Source organism: Anopheles coustani, chromosome 2, assembly GCF_943734705.1.
Source record: "Anopheles coustani chromosome 2, idAnoCousDA_361_x.2, whole genome shotgun sequence".
Taxonomy (NCBI): domain Eukaryota; kingdom Metazoa; phylum Arthropoda; class Insecta; order Diptera; family Culicidae; genus Anopheles; species Anopheles coustani.
The window spans coordinates 71,135,440-71,152,395 of NC_071289.1; the positions used below are offsets into that span (position 1 = coordinate 71,135,440).

General features: G+C 45.2%; 4 protein-coding genes across 7 annotated transcripts; 1 reads left to right on the forward strand and 3 right to left on the reverse strand.

Moving 5' to 3' along the window:
• Positions 1 to 1,585: 1,585 nt before the first annotated feature.
• LOC131262960 (LETM1 domain-containing protein 1) lies at positions 1,586 to 3,577 on the reverse strand. Its single transcript, XM_058265066.1, has 4 exons — positions 3,324 to 3,577; positions 2,880 to 3,254; positions 2,517 to 2,811; positions 1,586 to 2,447 (listed from the first exon to the last, which is right to left on the reverse strand). The coding sequence occupies exons 1-4, from the start codon at positions 3,467 to 3,469 to the stop codon at positions 2,124 to 2,126; spliced, it is 1,140 nt and encodes a 379-aa protein (XP_058121049.1). The 5' UTR covers positions 3,470 to 3,577; the 3' UTR covers positions 1,586 to 2,123.
• Positions 3,578 to 3,893: 316 nt separating this feature from the next.
• Positions 3,894 to 6,407, reverse strand: LOC131262369 (zinc finger CCCH domain-containing protein 3). The gene is made up of 3 exons (XM_058264360.1): positions 5,545 to 6,407; positions 4,708 to 5,470; positions 3,894 to 4,598 (listed from the first exon to the last, which is right to left on the reverse strand). The coding sequence occupies exons 1-3, from the start codon at positions 6,288 to 6,290 to the stop codon at positions 4,032 to 4,034; spliced, it is 2,076 nt and encodes a 691-aa protein (XP_058120343.1). The 5' UTR covers positions 6,291 to 6,407; the 3' UTR covers positions 3,894 to 4,031.
• Positions 6,408 to 6,806: 399 nt separating this feature from the next.
• LOC131262075 (lysine--tRNA ligase-like) lies at positions 6,807 to 9,261 on the reverse strand. Of its 3 annotated transcripts, none has more exons than XM_058263995.1 (2): positions 9,174 to 9,261; positions 6,807 to 8,765 (listed from the first exon to the last, which is right to left on the reverse strand). In XM_058263995.1, exons 1-2 carry the CDS (start codon positions 9,212 to 9,214, stop codon positions 7,049 to 7,051), a joined length of 1,758 nt encoding a protein of 585 aa, XP_058119978.1. In that variant the 5' UTR covers positions 9,215 to 9,261; the 3' UTR covers positions 6,807 to 7,048. The 3 variants fall into 3 exon arrangements, with proteins under 3 accessions (XP_058119978.1, XP_058119977.1, XP_058119975.1); XM_058263994.1 differs by lacking the exon at positions 9,174 to 9,261 and adding an exon at positions 8,873 to 9,091; XM_058263992.1 differs by lacking the exon at positions 9,174 to 9,261 and adding an exon at positions 8,864 to 9,091.
• A 258-nt stretch (positions 9,262 to 9,519) lies between these two features.
• On the forward strand, positions 9,520 to 16,675 carry LOC131263338 (heterogeneous nuclear ribonucleoprotein U-like protein 1). 2 transcript variants are annotated; one of them, XM_058265524.1, is made up of 10 exons: positions 9,520 to 10,001; positions 10,567 to 11,379; positions 11,459 to 12,297; positions 12,362 to 12,484; positions 12,547 to 12,675; positions 12,744 to 12,915; positions 12,990 to 13,473; positions 13,557 to 13,648; positions 14,254 to 14,357; positions 14,639 to 15,314. In XM_058265524.1, the coding sequence occupies exons 1-10, from the start codon at positions 9,605 to 9,607 to the stop codon at positions 14,645 to 14,647; spliced, it is 3,162 nt and encodes a 1,053-aa protein (XP_058121507.1). In that variant the 5' UTR covers positions 9,520 to 9,604; the 3' UTR covers positions 14,648 to 15,314. The 2 variants fall into 2 exon arrangements, with proteins under 2 accessions (XP_058121507.1, XP_058121506.1); XM_058265523.1 differs by lacking the exon at positions 14,639 to 15,314 and adding an exon at positions 15,792 to 16,675 and having other exon boundaries at positions 9,522 to 10,001.
• Positions 16,676 to 16,956: the final 281 nt, after the last annotated feature.

The following is a 16,956-nucleotide window of genomic DNA, read 5'->3' on the forward strand; positions in this document are numbered from 1 at the left end:
TGGGATTAAAATCACTTTTGTTGGTCACCAACAACACGGTGCTCTCCATCGATGCGTGCCAATTGCGGTATCCACTTCCCAGGTGTGCCTTTTCAGTGTTAGAAACAATCCCCCCCCATACCGCAGACTGAATGGTCCTTCTCGCGGTGTTTCCCAGGTGTTATTCACAAGCCAGGACGTGTTTGTAGGCGCGCGACAGGGGTACATGATAATGGCGGGCCTATTTCGGGCGGGAAAAGAACGGGCGCGTGCCTATTTCTAGTTGTACCTTCAGCGAGGGAGAAGGAAGAAAAAGCCTACCGTACGGAGATGCTCCACCTCACACTTGATTCCACATCGCGTACATCTGCACTCACTCACGGGCGCAGCGGAGGGTAAAGACATTGACCAGGGATGGGTAAGCTTTTCCTCTTCCAAGTCACATTTGGAGCTGATTCGGTCCTTTTCCGCTACAACATCTCTTAGTATCGTCTAGCTGGAAGGATAGGAGCTGGAGGTAGATGCAACAATCACCAACGGCTGGTCAAACCCGTTCCCCAGTCAACTCCGCTTTTCCACTGACACTTTTTTGCCTGCAGCTCCTGGCAAAAACCAAACCGCGTACCCGAAACGTTCCACGTGCGCGCACCACGATTCACCGCAACGAACTCCGTGCGACACAAACACTCGATTGCGACTGAGCCCCGAGACCTAGGGCCGCGAGACTCGCGAGTTTTCCACGAAAAACCCGCAACGTGCGAGCAATAGATATCCCAAACGGGATGTGTCACGGGATGTTGGCGCGATTGGGTTTCGCTCGCTCTCTCTCAGTCTCCTCCGCTCGCGCGCGCCTTTCGTTCTCCACGGGAAACGTTTGGTGTGGAGTTTAATCTCGCAAACAACAGAGCCCGAACGGCCACTCGTTGCGTGCAGAAAGCTGGTTGTACTATCACGGGTATCTAGTGGATTGCAAGGGGCGCATCCTTTCGTTTGCCGCTCTGGGAAAATCTCGAATGAAAAGTTCATCCTGGTGAGAGATAGCGCAAGAGCATCGAGAAAGCGATGCCTGCTGCGGAGAAATGACAGCTTGGTCACGGTTCTTAGCGCCAATAGGATAAGCGATATGCTTCGAAATTTGTCCATTTATAAGTTAAAAATTAAATAAGTTGTGTTTCATTATAATTCTATCCTATAAGGATTCTAATATACTTTAAACTTAACTTTGGTTCACTACTGGGTTCAAATAAACTACTGCATCCCAGCGAACTGTTTTTGTTTTAGAGATTAATTGTCTAGGAGATTTACTACGATTCCCACTACACACGCATATGGCATTTGGAAAGGACTCTTCATACCACGCTAACGCACACGCATGCAAAGTTTTCTCTTTCTCATAGTAAACGCTTTTCGTACTAAGTTATGGGCACTTCCTTTCCCAGCCCCCTCTTTTGAGATGGCAAGATTTTTCCCGCGTATCCCATCATCATCTCTCAACATCTACCTACAATCTGCACAGTGGGATCATCTATCTATCTATAAAAAAATCTGGACATCGTTAAATTTTCTTTCGGATTCTGCTTATCGCATTAAAAAGGTTCCTAGCGCATATCGGCAATCTATCCATACCATGGATATGTGTATTTGGAAAAGTATTATAAGTTGGATCATTAATATATTGGAAATATCCGCTGCCTTGTGTAACGAAACACCATTTCTAGAGGTCATGAAAACACGTTAACAATAGTCTTATTTGAAGCAAAGGAGATGTTAACAGGTATGGTTTTTGAGGCAGTTCCATCAGAAACGATTTATACACCCACAGCGAGTGAAATATTTCCGTAGATAAATATGATAATTGTTACATGTTCAGTGTGTCGTATTCATTGACGTTTAATCATCGGGCGAATAAAAGTGGTAAAATGTGTTTTAAACCCTTCTCACTAGCTGTACCTATCTACGGAAATAGTGAACACACTGTAAATTTTATAAATCTTTGATATTTTATCAAGGTATCAAGGATATCAAGGTTTGGTACATCATTTGGCTCTTGTTATTAGAACTTAGAACAGCTGCTTTCGCTTTCGAGCCTGATTTTAAACTTTCGAGTAAGCCATCAAAACATTTCATCGAATACTTCGAAACGCTCAGTGGATCAAGATCCAATTGTTGGGGTGATTATAAGTTAGCAAAATCGGTAAATGTAGCAGCAAACTGATGGAGTCCTCGTTCACGACCAGCGACACTTTCACCCACTCCTGTAACCATTCTATCATACTTTCAGCACTCAGATTGGTCGCATTCAGGCCCCTCAGGAAGCAGGCGTGCTTAAGCGATTCTATCGGCATATTGTGCACTCCTCCCTCCCGCTTGATGGCCATGTCCATGTGATGCACGATGTAAGCACGCTCGCTCAAACGGAACCGTCGTAAAATGCCCGCTCGAACATCGTGCAACCGACATAGATATTTCTATTGGGATGAAAAACCGGTATATTAGCGATAAACCGAACAAGTGTAATCAACAAAGTGTTCACCCACCAGATGCGATGAGGCCAAACTGTTCAGATGAAATGGTGGTCGCTGGAAGACTTCTTTAATGTCCAGTATTTCTTCGGCCGTCGGGTGAAGACCGCTTCCGAGCAAACCCAGGATGTACCTAAACTTTTTGTACGACGGATCATCATTTTTCTTCAGTGCGTCCAGTTTCGACTGCATGCAACGAAACACGCGTCTATTGTATACCAATCGGTTTCGTAAATCGATTTGAACGAATTCGACCTTCTGCTGAATCGACCAGAAGTGTGACGTCAGTAGTACGCGAGGATACATATAGCTACAACAGCAAAATCGATAAATTACTTTCCCAATTCGCCAACATAGGCAGGGCATCATTATACTTACGCTAGAGGAAATATCACATAGTTTGCGAAAGGAAGTGCCGATATGAGCAATACCGGTGCCACTTTCTTCATGTCCCGTGGCATCTGGTAGTACAGCTCGATTTCCTTCCGGGTCAGGCACCGAAGATCGTTGTCGTGCGAGTAGACGATTTTGGTGATCTTGACTAGCTTTTTCATGTCGTTGAAGAAATCTCGCACCCCGACCAGAAACACGCGGTACACGTGCATCGCCGAGGGAAACTTTTTCTCCAGCACTTTATCATAGTTCTTAACGTAGTCGAAGAACCGTGAAAAGACGTAGCCCTGTACGTTACGCTTGACATTTTCCCGACTGTATTTCACCGCCAGTCGTTCCTTCGTGGACTGTTTGTCGTTGCTAGGCCGAAAAAAATAGATAACATTAGCAGCAGCAGCGAATCGGGCTTTTCAAAATTAACACCTTTACCTTCCGTCTTTCGAGGTGCCCCCACCGGAGCCGGTACTTTGGAATCGTATCGCAAACCCGGCGCAACTGCTCACGAAGGACACGGGCTGACGCTGCTGTAGCAGCGGTTGGTGACGACACAGCGTTCGTAACAATGTCAGCGACATGGTTACACGGAAAGGAAAAGAACTGAAACACTCGCGATTTGTCTATATTACATCATATTCTTTCCACTTATTGGACCACACGCATCTGATCGACTGATGATACGGAAGAACCACGACAGGCCGTCCAATGTTTACATCATATTGGCTAATGTCAAGAGACAAACGTCAACGTGTAGTAGTTTTGTAAACAAACCGTTTAAAAAAATACAATCCTGCATGAATATTTTTTCATTCCGGTGTAGCTATTCTGTGCAATAAGTTTTCTATTAGGTTAAAAGGTGAATTAATACATTTAATTAGTTGATTCTAATATTAACCAACCCAAGATGAGGCAAATTAAAGTTTCAAGATGGTGTTGATGTAGCTAAGCTTTTTATGTTTCAGATGCAGACAATTTCAAGGAAAATGTAATTCGCCACAAGTAGTGTATAACTCAGTTTATTTTATTATCTAAAAACTCTTTAAACATCGTCAATATGCTATTTTTCTCTTTTCATTATTTTTTCATTCAATTTCAAACGATCTTCAAACGATGCGACGACCCGACATACAGAGGCAGCGATCAGATAGGAATAAACGACGGCAGAGTACCGAGTGCTTTGCGGCGCAACACTGGAGGCCGTGTATCTTCTTCCTCATCGCTGCCTCCGGCATTTTCATCCTCCGGTACTGCATCATCCGCTTGCCAACCGCATCCTGTTTTCCGATCGCCACCATCATCATCTGGCTCACCTTCTATACTTACGCTTTTCTCATCGTCCTGGATTCCGCTTCCAAGCTGCACCTGGTCCACTTCTTCGTGAGCGTGTCGTTGTTTCATTTTTTCCACTTCACCAAGCATTCGCTTCAACTGCATTCTTTCACTAGCACTCAACTCACCCGATTTTTCTGGCTGGTTTACCTTTGACGACGTTCTCGAAGTCCCATCGTCCTGGTAATACCGCACAGGCAATGCGGGTAGTGTGACGGTCTCCGGATGCGCCGTTGTTTCCACAGCTACTGGTGAGCTGGACCCAGCTACGGGTTTCTTTTTCATCTCTTTCCGACCGTGTGGGTAGGGACATTTTATGCGATCGCATTTTCCATTACGCTCAAACTCGGGACATTGGAATATGTGTCGATTCGGACACTGACAACGAAAAAATCGTTCGTTGAAATAGCGAACGGGATAAGAGAAAAAATTAGTTAACTGCCTGAAATAGATGTACTTTATGAAGATTTTCAATGAAACCCATTACCTTGTCCGCCAATGCACAAAACCCATTCAAAAAAGCATCGCATATACGCTCCTTCTCGCTCACTTTTTTGTGCAGGTACGGACATACATCACGCATGCAGCGACCCTCGAGGAAAAACGTACAAACGGGCATCTTTTCCAGGGAAACATTGTGCGACAAAAGGCACCCATCCAGGATGCATTCTCCGCGCAAAAACTTCTGGCAGATGCTCACGTGTTTGGGATCGTGCAACTTGGGACACTTGCCACGATTGTGCGCTAAGCATTTCCCCAGGCGACGATAAATATGGCACGGTTCGTTGCACTTCTTTAACTTGCTCGCCAGCACCTGAATGCTTCGCTGTTTGGCTGTACTGAGATGGGTTCGTGTTTTATGATTGTCAGTCCGAATGAACGTTCCATCCTTGCGTGCTTTGTACGTTAGCCCGCCGATGTCGATACGATTCATGCGCGGTTCCGGGGCATGCAGGGCCGCTGCGGCATCGCGAATGGTCCGTAATTTCATTCCCGTCCGATCCAGTGCGAAGCGTGTACCACGGATGATGAGGAAGTGTTCTTTGGTTTTGGCCGGATGATTGTACGAAGAAGCAGTCGCCGGTTGGCTCACGGCTGGGAGAGATTTCTGTAGCTTGTTGTTAGAAGACCGATACAACACCCCGTTGATATTGACCAATACTAGTCGCTTGTTTTTGGACGCATAAGCGACGGTGCTTTTGTTAGCAATAGCTTTTTCTACTTTTTTTACTGGCATGCTGTTGCGCTTTCTGTAAGATTGGAAATCAACATTTGTTACCACATACATAACGGTTTGCGAAAAACGGTAGATGATAATACATACAATTTCAACAACTTTCGATCAGCAATAACCACCTTCATCGGATTGATGCCATTTATTCTCGACAGGGCGTAGCGCTTCACGAAAGAAGGTTTCTCCATGGGTGACCTTGACGGGATCCTCCGATCGATACGAAGACTTTTCCTTTCCGGTAGCACCTTCGGCTTCACATTCTCCATTCCGATGGTTGAAGGGACACTGCTACGAATGAGTTTATTCTTCCCAATTTTTACTAACGGCGCAAGCTGGCTATTTGCCGTGCCAATCACGGTTCGTTTGGCATCGTTTGGATTGTGCATCGCAGTAACCTTCACACCGCTGGCAGTTGTTGCTCGAATAAGTTTTCTTCGAGTATTTTTGATGATGGGATTTACCGACCCAGAGAACGGCGGAGGTTTCCTCACGGGCTCGGAAGTTTGGTCCGCAATTCGGTATGAGTTGGCTGATGTAACCATTGCCGGAGGTGCCGCAGATGTGACTGTAGCAGCTGTTGTTACCTGTTGAGTCCGTAGCTTCTGCAGAAAGGCAGGATTAACATGTATCGCCGCCTGTTGTGGCGGATTTTGTACTTGATGATCAGCATCCACACGCATAAGCGTCCCATGTGAGGCCAGAAACATGGGATTAATATGCGCTTTTGCAAACTTGGGATTGATAAATATTTTCGATGGCTGTCCCATTGTTGCTGGAGTAGCTGCTGATGCTTCCTTTGCGGTGGGTATGGATTGTACGTTATTTGGCTGCTGCATCGAGCCTTCTTCTTGTAATATACTATTACACTATCACAGATAATAAAAATTTATCTTAAAAGCTGTACAACCCAAAAATAAAAGCTATGCACACACAACTACGTAATTACACGCTTCTTTTTCTACACGATTTTAAAATGTCTCTAAGTGTCAAAGTGACATCAGTCGATTCAGGTTGCATAAGGTTGTTCAATGAAGCTGTGCTTACACCAGGTTAGCTTCACTTAAGTAATCTTGATTCAAACGCTTCAAATTTGAATTTATTTCTGATTAGCAATAATGCTCGAGAATGATAATGAATTTCTGTAATATTTGATCCATTTTGCAAACACTGAAAAAGAAATATTTACGCCACGTTACTTTGGGTAACGAGGACCGTATCTAACATAACATGAAGAATATGTATCTGATGTATTCGAATCATTTGTATCCATATAGAATAAAAATCTGAACGGTTCACAAACGTTAAATGATTATTATACAGCGATGCATTCATTAACATATTGTAGTCAAAAATTGTAGCCCATCATTGTGTTTATTCAACTTCAATTGAATGATACAATGGTAACGCAAAACTATTGTTTGAATAATTTAATTACCAAATAAGTAAGTATTCGATTTCATAAACACGCGAAAATATAAATGCGATCGTCCTGTCGAAAATCAGACACAACTGCACTGTTTGGATGGTACGGCTATTGAAGCAAATCGGCTGAATATATTGAAATGAGTGAAAAAAGCGACAACAGCACGTTCTTTTAATTTGCATTTCCTTCATCGCCTGCAGCAGCAGCCTGCTCTGGATTTTGACGATTTCGGTTGGGATCGTCCGGCTTCATGGCCGGGAACAACAGTACTTCCTTGATGTTGTTCGAATCCGTAAGGAACATCGTTAAGCGATCGATGCCCATACCCCAGCCGCCGGTAGGTGGAAGCCCGTACTCAAGCGCGGTACAGAAATTTTCATCCACTAGCTGCGCCTCGTCATCTCCGGCTGCTTTGTCGGCCGCCTGCTGCTCGAACCGCTCACGCTGCACGGCCGGATCGTTCAACTCGGTGTACGCATTGCAAACCTCCTTTTTCATGACGAATAACTCGAAACGCTCGGTAAGTCCCGTCAGGCTGCGATGATACTTTGCCAGCGGGCTCATGATTTGCGGATGATCGCAAATGAATGTCGGGTTAATGCAGTTTTCCTCCAGGAACTCTCCGACCAGTTTATCGAGCAAACGGGCCGCTGTGCGCGGTGGCGAGCAATCAACCTCGTGCTTCACACACAGGGCATCCAAGAACTTGGCAGCTTCAGGGGTATGCAACTTATCTGCCGCCGGGAATTTTACCTTCAAAATTTCCTCCAGAGAGCTGATCATAGAGACACGTTTGAACGGTGGCGTAAAGTCGATTTCAAACTCCTTGCCCTCGGGACCATCCGGATGGTACTTGATCTTGTACGAACCGTGGATCGCGTACACCATGCCCGAGAGCAGCTTTTGAGTGATGTCAATAATGTCATTGTAATCCGCGTACGCCATATAGAACTCGCACGTTGTAAACTCCGGGTTGTGCGTCAGATCAATTCCCTCGTTGCGGAACTGACGACCAATCTCGTAGACGCGATCGAGCCCACCTACCGTTAGCATCTTAAGATACAGCTCCGGCGCAATGCGCAAAAACAAATCCATATTCAAATCGTTGTGATGCGTCACAAACGGTTTAGCGGTAGCACCACCCGCTATCATGTTCATCATAGGCGTTTCTACCTCGAGGAACCCGAGCTGATCGAAAAACCGTCGCACGTAGCTAATAATCTTTGCGCGAGTTATGAAGATGCTTCTCACATTGTTGTTTAACATCAGATCGAGGTACCGCTGGCGGAACCGGGTCTCCTTGTCCTTCAACCCGTAATGCAAGTGCGGCAACATATGCAAGCAAGGCGCCAGCAGGGTAATCCGTTTCGGCATTACCGACAGTTCACCTTTCTGCGTCTTTCCGGGCACACCAGCAACACCGATAATATCGCCTCGTCGTAGCTTGGCCATATCTTCGAAAAACAGCTGCTCGCTTTCGTACATCTTGGCATTTGCCATCACCTGCAGCTTCAAGCCTTCGCCGCGCAGATCAAAGAATATAAGCTTGACGCCGGATTCGCGAATCGCATGTACACGTCCCGCCACGCTCACGTTCACATCGGCCAACGTTTCGCCTTCCTTTAGGTTGTTGTACTTTTCAATGAAATCTCCAATCGACATCGTCACGTTGAACTTGTGCGGATACGGATGCGATCCAGGCACTTTCTTCAACTCTGCCACGGCACCGCTCCGCAGCTTGAAGTACTCGTTTGGAGAAATTTCCTCCTCATCTTCCTTGGCAGGAACCTTCTTACGGGAAGCATCGGCCGGCTGCGGTGGCTGTTGTGCCTTCTTCTCCTGTTTTTCCTTTTCCTTCGCCTCCGCCTTCAAACGCCTCTTCAATTCACTGAAACAGACAAGCAAACACGTGTCGATTGTATCATCTTTACTACGCAATTCAAAGGGTAGTTTCTAAGAACTAGCAATCGAGAAGATGACCAATACATTTTTTGCCGCTTCGATTTCCATCTTACAGAGTCAGACGTGGCGAATACGGTTCGAAACACTGGCGACCGGGGTGAAAATGGCACTAGGGCGTGTATACATGAAATTCTTTGTATCGTACGGAGCGCCAACATCATTACTTTGGCATAGAACTATTATTTATACAAATCTGCCACAGTCCACATGAAAAGCACATGACACGCAACCAAAATACACCATTCGCCGGTCGCCGTGTCAGAAGTCACAACACCGTCCCCAAGATGGGCAATTCGTAGAGCAGGCCGCTTGGGCGGATTGGTAAAAGCCTTACTTTTTCGATAACTTTTCTTCGCACGGAATTGCATCAGCCATTATTCACTATTATTTACGTCGGCCTTCCTCGGTAGCACGTAACACAATTCCGCAGCGAACGTTGAGAAACACGCGAAGATTGGTCGGTTTGTGTGACAATGCTTTTGACAGTCTGTCCAACTCCGTTTATATCGCATGGTAGATGGTTTTTTTCAAACTTGTTTCGCACGATTCGACGATCTTTGATTTCTGTCCACCTCAAGGTGAATAAAATACACCTTACATTGTAGATACCTTAAGTGCAGCTAGCTTTCGATGAAATATCGAGATTAGTTGTCAGTTTTCAGTGCGTCGCGTGTTGGTGACACAGTTACAGGCAGTTTTCAGCGCGGTGGTTTTCGGCAGTGTCTTCAAAATAGCAAGCCAGCAATTGTGCGTTGCTAAAAAACAATGGATATATCCAAACTTAAGGTGGCTGAGCTTAAGGCGGAGCTGGCGGCGAGAAACCTCGACACGAAAGGTGTCAAGGCTGTTCTAGTCGATCGGTTGAAGGAGGCAATAGAACGCGAAAGCAACGCCGCCTCCAACCTCGCCCTAGTGGGTGATCAACATCATCTTCAGGTGCAACAGCAATATTTGCTTCAACAGCAACAGCAGTTGCAAGCTCAACAGCAACTACAATTGCAACAACAGCAGCAGCAGCTGCTTTTCCAACAGCAGCAGGAACAGCTTTTACTACTCCAACAGCAACAGCAGCAGCAGCAGCAGCAGCAACAGCAAAATGCAATGGCTACTGAGTTACAGGCACAACCTCAAGACCAGGCTATTGAGGATCTTTCAATGCCAAGTGAGTGGAATTCATATCAGTTTATTCGTTTGTGCATCGATAAAACCAAGTATTGCGGTGCAATTTGTAGTTTTTATGGTGTGTAATCGACGAGTTCCGCGAAGAGCGCGCCATTTTGTTTGTGAAGGGAAAAAGTTGGTAGAAAGAAGGGTAGAAAGAGAGAGAGAAAGCGCCTGAAAAGTAGGTACGATTCCCGCTTGCGCGTCCCATGCTTCGTGCGTGTGTGCGTGCCTCGAAGACCAAAACGGTTTTAACCGATTTGAGGACCCGCGGACGGTCATCGAACCGGTTGATATGAAAGTGTGTGCATGTTTGTTGGCAACCAACGATAACAAGCGTGTACGAATTTCGTCGCGCCAAGAAGCGAAGTTGGACAAGTTGTAAACAACGCTTTTGCTGGAGCAATGAACTCAATGATTGTTTTGTAGTATGTTATGCACGAACCTACACTCATTGTTGCATGAAGGTTAAGCGAAATTTTCTTTTCGAAAACTCTCATTTTCCTTATCCAATAGAAAGTTTGCCAATAGTTAATGTTGGTTTTATCTTATCACTTCTTTTTTAGCCAAGAGAGTGGACACTCCAGTTCGACGTCGCAGTACTAGACGATCGATGACACGGTCGCCGTCTCCCACGAACAATTCTGGGGAAAATCCACACGCATCGTTAATGGGTAGCGCGCGTAAACGGGGTCGATCGCGTTCAATGACGAAATCCCCGTCCCCGCAACGGCTAACGAGTGAGGTTCCGTGCCTAGCATCGGTACAGGAGGAACCGGAGCCGCCTGCAGCAGTCTTGACGGAGGAACGGCTGACGGCCGCTGAGGTAACACCCGAGGTTACTCCGACTGTTCCCGTCGAGGAGAATGCATCTGTTGCTGCTCCTGTGGAAGACGCTCATCCACCCAAAACCTTAACCGAACTTGACCCGCTGTTGGAAGAAGAGCAGTCTGATCTTCTCGATGGACCGGTTATGGATATTGACGATAACGATTCACTCGCCGAATCGGAACTATTGGGAAGCGAGCCAAATAATGCGAGTTTTGAGGAAAAACCAGATACACAACAAACAGATTTGGCCGAAAGTGCTGCACCCGTGGAGGAAGCTGCTTCAGCTAGCCAGGATTTGGAAACGAACAATGACGCAGGTACGGCCAAGACCGAAGAAGAACCCAAACCGGAGGTAGAAAGTGAAGCTGACAATAAAGCTACCCCACCAACCACTGTGGAGGAAAAGGCGAAGGTTGAATCGTCCAACACGACTGAAAAGAAGCAGCCTTCGGGACAGCAGGCACAAAATACGATGGTTGAGTTTGTTTCGGAAGAAAGTGAACCACAGTTGGCACCGGAAGCCGGCAATCTATTTACCTTGAGCTGGTGTAAGTAGGCATGGTTACGTGTGAGCAACATGTTACGAGACCTGTTACGAGAATTCTATTCTGCTTATTTTCTTTACAGATGATTCGGATCTGAACCTTGCCATTGACGAAAAGGATTTGCTGTCCGCAAAACCGCTTTCGGATGGTATATTCGGATTGGTATGGGCGGGAGTTCGCGCAACCCGTGGTGTGCTCGGTGGAAAAGTGCTATACGAAGTATCGGTAGGGGATGAACTGCAACCGTCTACTCGATCTCCGCTGATTCCGGAAGGCGAAACTCCGACCCCAGAGATCCGAATAGGATGGTCGACGTCGGTCGAGCGGGCATTGCAGCTCGGCGAGTCTGATCTTTCATACGCTTACGCAAGCTCCGGGAAGAAAGTGGTCGGTGGCAACTTTGAGCAGTACGGTGTGGCTTACGGCAAGAACGACGTAGTGGGCGTGTACTTGGACCTTGATTCAACTCCGTGCCGAATGGAGTTTACGGTGAACCGCGTCCGCCAGGGAGAGGCTTTTCAGTTCGCAAAGGAAAGCCTGGACAGCAAGCCTCTGTTTCCACACATTTATGCAAAGAACCTTGCATTCAAAGTAAACTTTGGCACAGTTCCGGAAGGTTTCCCGGTGTCCACAGAACAAAAGAAAACAGAAGAAAAGCCCAGCACGACTGCCCCCAAAGAAGAAGAGACCAAGGTTGAAGATAAGGTGGAAGATGCGACGGAGAAAAAGGAAGATGAAAAGGTCGAAGAAACCAAGCCGGAAGAAGAGAGCCAGGAAGCAGACACCACCATGACAGAACCAGCAGTGACCGAAGGTGTTCCCTTCGACTCGGAATACAAATTCCTAAACTGTTTAGTTGAAGCAAACAGCGAACTAGTCCTGGAAGGGCTGAAAAGCCCGCTGACTAGGGAGGATTGTGAGGTGCGTAGATGTTTCCTACCCATTTTAGCCTTTTTTGTTTCTTACTCTATATTCTCAACTTTAGCTTATCATGATGATTGGACTACCGGGAAGTGGCAAAACACATTGGGTCACTCAGTACCTCAAAGAAAATGCAGCTAATGCATTTACCTTGCTGAGTGTGGATGGTTTACTGGAAAACATGAAGGTATGTGTTGAGCGAAACGTCTCACCAATATAACACGCGTAAACGCATGGTTTGTGTTTCAGGTTGATGCCAAACCTAGAGAACCATCCAATACGCCCCAGTGGGAAAAGATCGTCAATCAGTTGTCCCGTAACATGACCAGGTTGATAGAACTTGCTTGCAAACGTCGGCGAAATTTTATCATCGATCAGGTAAGATGTTCGAACAGATGAGTCTTATGATGGTGTTATAAAATTGCATTTTTTTTATCCCATTTTAGACGAACGTTTTTGCGTCGGAGCAGAAGCGACGATTGAAAGGATTTGGTGGGTTCAAGACGCGCCGTGCGGTGGCAGTAGTTCCGAGCGTCGAAGAGTACAAACGTCGGTATGAGCAGAAGGTAGCCAAGTATGGGAAGGAAGTACCTGACACGACCCTCAACACAATGAAGGGTAAGTCTGCAAATACAATCGGAAAGTATTACTAGTTATAACTTTGTCGTTTCTTGCGCAAACAATCTTTGTAGCTAACATTTTCGTGCCATCAAGCGTACAAAACTGGTACACCGAGCTGCTGTTCCCCGAGCTGCCGGAGGCAGAGGCGCAGGAGGCGTTGAAAAAGCTGAACGAAGAAGGTCGTAAGCTGTTGCCGCCGCGACGAAACCGTGCAAATCAGTCGAATCGGCAGAAGCATAACAACAACGCCAACGCGAACAACAACTACACGTCGCGTTGGAACCACAATCGTCCCGGCCAGGGCGGAGCACAGCAGCAGCAACAGCAGTATGGAAAGAATCGATACGGTGGTGGACCCGGCGGGTATAATCGCTACGGAGGACACAAGTCGAACGACGGCTCCCACCAGCAGTATGGACACCACCGTGGCGGAGACTACCGCAGCGGAGGTGGTAATGGATACGGGCGGCGGGACGATCATCACCACCGTGGCGGTAATTACGGTGGAGGAAGTGGGGTCAACCGTTACGACTCGTGGAACCGCAACAGTGGAGGGTAGGAATCGAGAACGATTTACTGGTTGATTTATTGTTTTATGTTTATCATTTTATTGCTCTCCTTTCTTTCTACGCTTGCAGATATTATAACGATCGTGGATACGGCAATCGGGGATATCATCAGCAAGATCATGCTAACAATCGCTACGATCCGCGTCGACGTGATCGTCGAGGTGAGTTCCATAATATAACATAATTTTTAAAATTTATTGATTATATACGTAAAATTGGCTTAGGATTATATGCTGAAAAATAGTTACAATGCTAACTAGTTTTAACACTCAGATAAGTGTTTTTATTTGTTGTGTATGTGATACGTTCTATCGCACGCGTTTTAAAGTTCCGTATCTCACACATAGATGGCGCAAGTTTGATTAGAATTTCATCTACCGTATTTTATCGAGTATAGTGCGCATACGAGTATAGTGCGCACCTAAGCCAAAACAAAAGTATTGAGGAGTTCGTTTTGGTTACTTGCTGCTTGGGTAACTTCCGAATATAGTGCGCAGATAGTATTTCATAAACCTTTTATTTGAAAAAAAGTGCGCACTATACTCGATAAAATACGGTATTTTCCAATAATCCCTCCAAAGCTATCTGTTCATTGATGTGTTTTTCTTGTTGGGTACTGTCACTTAGTTCCCACGTAAAATTATTGTTATTTGAAATGTTTTTTTTATGTTTTCAATATAAATAATTATCAAACAATAACGACATAAAGCTTAGCGAGCACAGTTGCCTCCATTATACGATATTGTTTTCATTCCTTTCCCTGCAGGATACAACAACGGATCGGGGTGGAATGCACAGGGCGGCCAGTCACAACAGTGGAATAACTATCCAAAGTCCGGCAACGACGACTCGTGGTACATGTGGTGGCAGGTAAGTGATCGAACGACGCAAAGACGCGCAAAATATGCATAAAACCCTCTGCACGATTGAGAATCGATTGACGTTTGGTTACACATTTCGCCTATCATTCCGCAACGTAATTTATTGATATATTTGCTCACGGATCTAAGCCCCAATTCGATAAACACTGCGAAAATGTGTGCCCAAACCGCTCACGAGCACGATCAACGCACCGCAAATGTCGCCTCTTGCTAGTCGCCTAACCGCGCGTGTAATACAATGTCCATATTCTATGTCGCTGTTACATTTAGGATCATTAAAGAGGACACCGAAGGAAGTCGTTAGCATGCCAAGTGCATGTCCCCCTACCTTTCCGGGGACCCACTAGCTATAGTGTAACACACGGGCCGCACTCTGAATGACAGACTGAGCAGAAGAACGCATCACCCGAGCGCAATCCTCTTTTCCTCTTCCTCGCGCGAATGGATGTAAAAGGATAAATGACAAAGTGTTACTTATGTTACTAGCGAGTGTGTTACGATCATAAATACTACAGCATCTGCAAGTTCGATTTTAGACGATGCACAGAACAGTGCAGCACATAATCTTTCTAATTCTATTTTTCTTAAATATTTGAAAGAGAAAGGAAACATAAATTTAACTACAAATGTGCAATCGAAGGGATTAAGGCAACACAGTCATAAAACGAGAGATAGAACCAAATGCAAACTAGCGAATATAGAAAAAGTTAAGAACACGCTACGGGACGGATCACCCACTACCATAAAGATTCCCGTTAAAAAAAAGTATCCAAACAACATCTGGAACCTCACCATGATCGTCATCTTCATCATCACCATCATTATTGTCAGTTACTCATCTCTTCAACGTCATCTTACTTCCGTTCGATCCGTTTGTTCATGAAGAGAGTCAGCATTCGCACATAGGCATAGACGGACAGTTCGTTACTTCTTCCCGACCAACATGACTCCAACTTTCTTCTTGTCCACCGTGACAGTGGAAGGTAAGGATCACGTTGTGCTTCTTCATTTAAATCAATCCTGTCCAATTCATAATTTAGATTATTTTTTCTATCTAAACTAAATGGTAATGCAGTAGTGTGGTTTTACGTTCGATTAATATCATTCAATCATTAATAATCTTTCCTTTTTTTCCCTTGGAGCGTCCTGATTCTTGCATACTAACGGTATTTTCTTTTTCGCGTCGCGTAAGGGAGTCTAGGCTTGACAAATTGTGCGCTTGTGGCATGTGTTGTTCACTTCAACGTAAATTATAGAGAGCTACGTACGAACGTATTAATCTATTTTTTAACGATTACTTTCTGGATTGCGCGATAGCATTTTATAACCAGCAAATGCGCGTCTCATTCCGTCGCTCATTCAATCATTCTTTCATCTTTTTCCTATTTTCGCCCTCTTTCTCGTTTCTCTTTTTCTCCGATAGTCCAATCTGAATAACTTACTTGGCCCGAACGGAGGCAGCGCCGATGCATCCGCTGCCGCGTCCTCGTGGAATCAGTATGGCAACCAGTCGTCGTCTTCGTACGGTGGCAATTATCATTCAAAGGGTTCGGGCGCTGGTGGCGGCAATGTCTGATTTAGGAAGTCTTAAGTGTGGGAGTTTTTCTTGCAGAGATCGTCTGCATGCGTTTTTTTTTAATGACAACTGAACCTGAATTAATATTTAAATCCGTGTAAATCAATGTAGCTGTAAGTAAGTTTTCCATTTAAGCAAACAATTTTTGAAAAACACCGTAAAAATACAAAAGCGATGTTTACACGAAACGCAAACTCGTCAAAAAAGTTAAAAACGACTCAGCAATCAGTGCTTCTTTGTTTGGAGAATAGTGTAAATGCGTGAGATTCACATTAATGTCAATCGAAGATACCACAGTTCTATATGGCGCATGAAGAATCGCACAGCCTAACATCATTTTAAATCAATTACCAGCAACCATTGATTAATATCTTCTTTCAATCGAAAACAAACAAATAATCAAATAGCTGCTGCGTTTGAGATGGTTTTCGCAAAAACGATTTCTACTTCTTCGTTTATCCCTTGTGGAATTTGACCTCTATCAGTGGGGAGTTCCTGTGACCTATTCGAAGATCCGTGGTCCACCGGTGGTGCCAGACTCGATATTTGAACCCACAGCTTCATGCGTGATTTAAGCTTGCCGACCCCCAAAATAAGCGTTATGTAAAGCCAGGTTTACATGAAGCGTAAATGCTTAGTTTACACGAGGTGCAAAAGACTTAAAATACACGCGAAAATGACAGTTTTGCTGTCATTTTTTTTCGTTTCGTGTGGGCGTTACTATTCGTGAGCCGATCTAAATGAAAGCGCATTCAATGTTGATTTGAGTGTTTAACTATAAAAAAAACACAGCAGAGAGGTAATCTGTTTACCGAAATCTCATCAACAACCATTTTACATCACCACAAACAACTATTTTCCATCCGCTCGCCGACTGAAAAACAAATTTGCGCACATTTTGGCAGTTGGCTGACCAACTGACAGCATTTTACCGTTTGCAATGGTTGCTTTGCGCTTTATGGAAGCTAAGCTGTTCAAATAAACGCGCAAATGTTAAGTTTGTTGTCATTTT

Bases quoted from the DNA above. Each gene is read 5' to 3' on its own strand.
- LOC131262369 (XM_058264360.1), bottom strand. From the start codon at position 6,290: ATGCAGCAGCCAAATAACGTACAATCCATACCCACCGCAAAGGAAGCA. The intron at 5,471-5,544 runs GTATGTATTATC...CCAATCTTACAG, and splicing joins GATCGAAAGTTGTTGAAATT to AAAGCGCAACAGCATGCCAG. The intron at 4,599-4,707 runs GTAATGGGTTTC...TTTCGTTGTCAG, and splicing joins TTTGTGCATTGGCGGACAAG to TGTCCGAATCGACACATATT.
- LOC131262075 (XM_058263992.1), bottom strand. From the start codon at position 9,000: ATGATGTTGGCGCTCCGTACGATACAAAGAATTTCATGTATACACGCC. The intron at 8,766-8,863 runs GTATTGGTCATC...TGTCTGTTTCAG, and splicing joins AAATCGAAGCGGCAAAAAAT to TGAATTGAAGAGGCGTTTGA.
- LOC131262960 (XM_058265066.1), bottom strand. From the start codon at position 3,469: ATGTCGCTGACATTGTTACGAACGCTGTGTCGTCACCAACCGCTGCTA. The intron at 3,255-3,323 runs GTAAAGGTGTTA...TTTTCGGCCTAG, and splicing joins GGCACCTCGAAAGACGGAAG to CAACGACAAACAGTCCACGA. The intron at 2,812-2,879 runs GTAAGTATAATG...TTGCTGTTGTAG, and splicing joins TATGTGATATTTCCTCTAGC to CTATATGTATCCTCGCGTAC.
- LOC131263338 (XM_058265523.1), top strand. From the start codon at position 9,605: ATGGATATATCCAAACTTAAGGTGGCTGAGCTTAAGGCGGAGCTGGCG. The intron at 12,485-12,546 runs GTATGTGTTGAG...TTTGTGTTTCAG, and splicing joins GTTTACTGGAAAACATGAAG to GTTGATGCCAAACCTAGAGA. The intron at 13,649-14,253 runs GTGAGTTCCATA...CTTTCCCTGCAG, and splicing joins GCGTCGACGTGATCGTCGAG to GATACAACAACGGATCGGGG.